Source organism: Bubalus bubalis, chromosome 1 (genome assembly GCF_019923935.1).
Source record: "Bubalus bubalis isolate 160015118507 breed Murrah chromosome 1, NDDB_SH_1, whole genome shotgun sequence".
Taxonomy (NCBI): domain Eukaryota; kingdom Metazoa; phylum Chordata; class Mammalia; order Artiodactyla; family Bovidae; genus Bubalus; species Bubalus bubalis.
In genome coordinates this window covers 93,353,791-93,356,954 of record NC_059157.1, presented here as the reverse complement: position 1 = coordinate 93,356,954, position 3,164 = coordinate 93,353,791, and the positions used below count along the sequence as shown (strand labels likewise).

At 36.8% G+C, this 3,164-nt stretch overlaps 1 protein-coding gene across 1 annotated transcript; it reads right to left on the bottom strand.

Annotated features, from left to right (window-relative positions):
* Positions 1-1,936: 1,936 nt before the first annotated feature.
* On the bottom strand, positions 1,937-2,575 carry LOC123465681 (40S ribosomal protein S7-like). Its single transcript, XM_045165387.1, has one exon. It carries the CDS (start codon positions 2,566-2,568, stop codon positions 1,987-1,989), a length of 582 nt encoding a protein of 193 aa, XP_045021322.1. The 5' UTR covers positions 2,569-2,575; the 3' UTR covers positions 1,937-1,986.
* Between the last annotated feature and the right edge of the window lie 589 nt (positions 2,576-3,164).

Genomic DNA, 3,164 nt, shown 5'->3' with positions numbered 1-3,164 from the left:
GTATACTTGATTCTGAAACTTGGTAAATGTCACTTTTGAAGTACAGCAGTAACTGATTAGTGGTAATGAGAATGTTAAAAACAACATATATATATATATATATATATATATATATATATATATAAACATCAGAAGTCAACAATATGCATAGTGACAGACTTGGAAATTGAAAACACATCCAAAAAAATCATATTCATCTTTCTGGATGAGCTTGTGGGTGTATAGCACACCCCAAGGTCCTCAAATGTCTAAATATATATTTTTGGATGAAATTAGACTGTGAAAATATGAAAATGTTTGAAGAAAAAGTTTATGGAAAATAAGCACTATATTAGAAAAATAAGGAACAGATTGCCAATAAAAAGAATTTTTTAGTCTTTTCTGTGATTTGCTTTAATTGAGTTTTTTAACCAAAACAAACCTTGGTATAATTAGAAAACTTCTCAGTAACCATTTCATTTAATAAAAACAGAATTTTATCATTGTTCTAAATGTCTCTGAAAATTTTCTCCTTTGTTAAGGGAATGTAATTATCCCCAGTTCACATCTTAGACTGACTTTTTAAATAAATCACAAGAACATTGAAATGTTTTGCCATTGGAAAGTACATGAAAGCAACATACTAATTTTGGAACTCTCTTTATGGAAAAAAAAAAAAGAACACATTTTATTTTTCATGTACTTAACCTCTTTTTTTTTTCTTCACAAAGGGTAACACTGAAAGAGACTTTAGCTGAAAGACCCCCTAAGGGATTCAGAAATGACTTCTGGGAAATTTGAGTTATTATAACTTCTAATTAAAAACCTCAGTATGAAAACCACCATTATTTTATTGTTGTTGTTGTTGAATAGAGTAATTCAAAGTCATTTCTTATTCAAAAAACATATAAAGTAAAATAAAATAGGATTTCTTTTAAGCTGCTCATTTTTCTACCATTCAGTGTTTTTTGTCTTGAGAGCATTATGTAATTTTTATTCTAAATCACATGGCTTATTAAAAGCAAAAATTTGTGACTTATTGATATTAGTCTATGTGTTAATCAGGATCTAGTAATAAAAGAGAGATCAGTCCAGTTTTTCAACAAGTTTAAAAAAAAAAGAAAAAGGCGGGGGGGTGGAGATTTAATACAGGGAATTGGTTGACAAGTTTTTAAAGAGCTGAGGAGACACATAAGAGATAAATTACTCCAGAGATTTGTAAACAGAAAGCTGCTAATTTACATAGAGTTGAAAAACAAAGATGGAGGGGCTGTTACCGGGGCAGAGAAGATAGGACTATGAAATGTGAGCTAGAATCTTCGCAGGCAGACTCTATTTCATTAAACAGAACTGAGACCTTGCAGGGAGGGACCTACTGTAAAAGCTAGAGGTAGGGAGGAGAGTCAGTCACTCCAAGACATGCTATGAAGTAAGGAAATTTCTTGTTCAGGCCACACCTAACCCCATGCTAAAGGGTAAGAGATCCTGCTAAATTCAGTTCTCTGACTTACAGAGTGAAAAGGGGGAAGGATGTTATATGAATTTGAAAGCAATCGAGCACAGTTTAGAAATCTGATCTTTATCAACTAAATTTAAATATACATTTAAGACAGCTCCACAGTAGTTCAGAAATATTTTGAAAAGCTTTTTTGAGGAAGTAATTTTATCACAAAAGTTCAAGAACAGTTCTTTCCAATAGTATTTTCTCTGATTATGCAAATAGTCTACATCTGCACTGTCAGTACTATAGTTGCAAGTCAAATGTGATCATAGATAATTTGAAATGTGGCCTGGGCACTGAGAAACTAGGTTTTTTTTTTTGTTTTGTTTTTTGTTTTTAATTTTATTAAACTTCAGTTATTTTAAATTTAAAAAGCCACATGCTCATTTTGATAACTATATTATTATAGTGCAGATCTACATGTTGAGTTCAGTCACTCAGTTGTGTCCAACTCAGTTTTTTTTTTTTTTTTTTTTTTCAGAATAATATTTTATTTAGTCGTTTGTTTACAACTGAAACTCTGGAAATTCAAAATTAACATCCTTGCCTGTGAGCTTCTTATAGACACCAGAAAACGTTTCAACCTTGTGCTCCACATTGTTCTGCTGAGCTTTGTCCAGATGGACCTTTATGAGTCGGCTGCCGTCCAGCTTCACGCGGATCCTCTTGCCCACGATCTCACTTGGGAAAACCAAGTCCTCCAGGATGGCGTCGTGCACAGCGGTCAGAGTGCGGCTCCTGGGACGTTTCTGCTTATTTTTCGTACGGCTTTTTCGAGTTGGCTTAGGCAGAATTCTCCTCTGGGCGATGAAGACGACGTGCTTCCCGCTGAACTTCTTCTCCAGCTCGCGCACCAGGCGCACCTGGATTTTCTGGAAAGACTTCAGCTGCGGGACGGAGACGAAGATAATAATAGCTTTCCGGCCACCGCCAACTTCGATCTCCTTGGCGGCCGTGATGTTCAGCTCCCGCAGCTGCGCCTTGAGGTCCGAGTTCATCTCCAGCTCCAGCAGGGCCTGGGAGATCCCCAACTCGAACTCCTGCTTCTCGCCGTTGGGCTTGACAATCTTGGCACTGGAGCTCAACATGGCCGGGACCATGTTCAGACTTTAAAGATACTGGATGCTTGGGGCTGGTGCACTGGGACGACCCAGAGGGATGGTATGGGGAGGGAGGAGGGAGGAGGGTTCAGGATAGGGAACACATGTATACCTGTGGCAGATTCATGTTGATATATGGCAAAACCAATACAATATTGTAAAGTTAAAAAATAAAATAAATAAATAAATAAAAAATAAAGATAGATAAATTTAAAACAAATATTATGGAACCTTACCAGAGTGTAAAACAAGATATAATTATGATATTTTAAATTTCCTTTTCATATTTCAGTGAGTTCAGTTCAGTTGCTCAGTCCTGTCTGACTCTTTGAAACCCCATGGACTGCAGCACACCAAGCTTCCCTGTCCTACACCAACTCCCAGAGCTTGCTCAAACTCATGTCCATCAAGTCAGTGATGCCACCCAAAAATCTCATTGTCTGTCGTCCCCTTCTCCTCCTGCCTTCAATCTTTCCCAGCATCAGGGTATTCTCCAGTGAGTCAGTTCTTCATATCAGATGGCCAAAGTATTGGAGTTTCAGCTTCAACATGAACTTCCAGATGTTCAAGCTGGGTTTAGAAAA

Bases quoted from the DNA above. Each gene is read 5' to 3' on its own strand.
- LOC123465681 (XM_045165387.1), bottom strand. From the start codon at position 2,568: ATGTTGAGCTCCAGTGCCAAGATTGTCAAGCCCAACGGCGAGAAGCAG.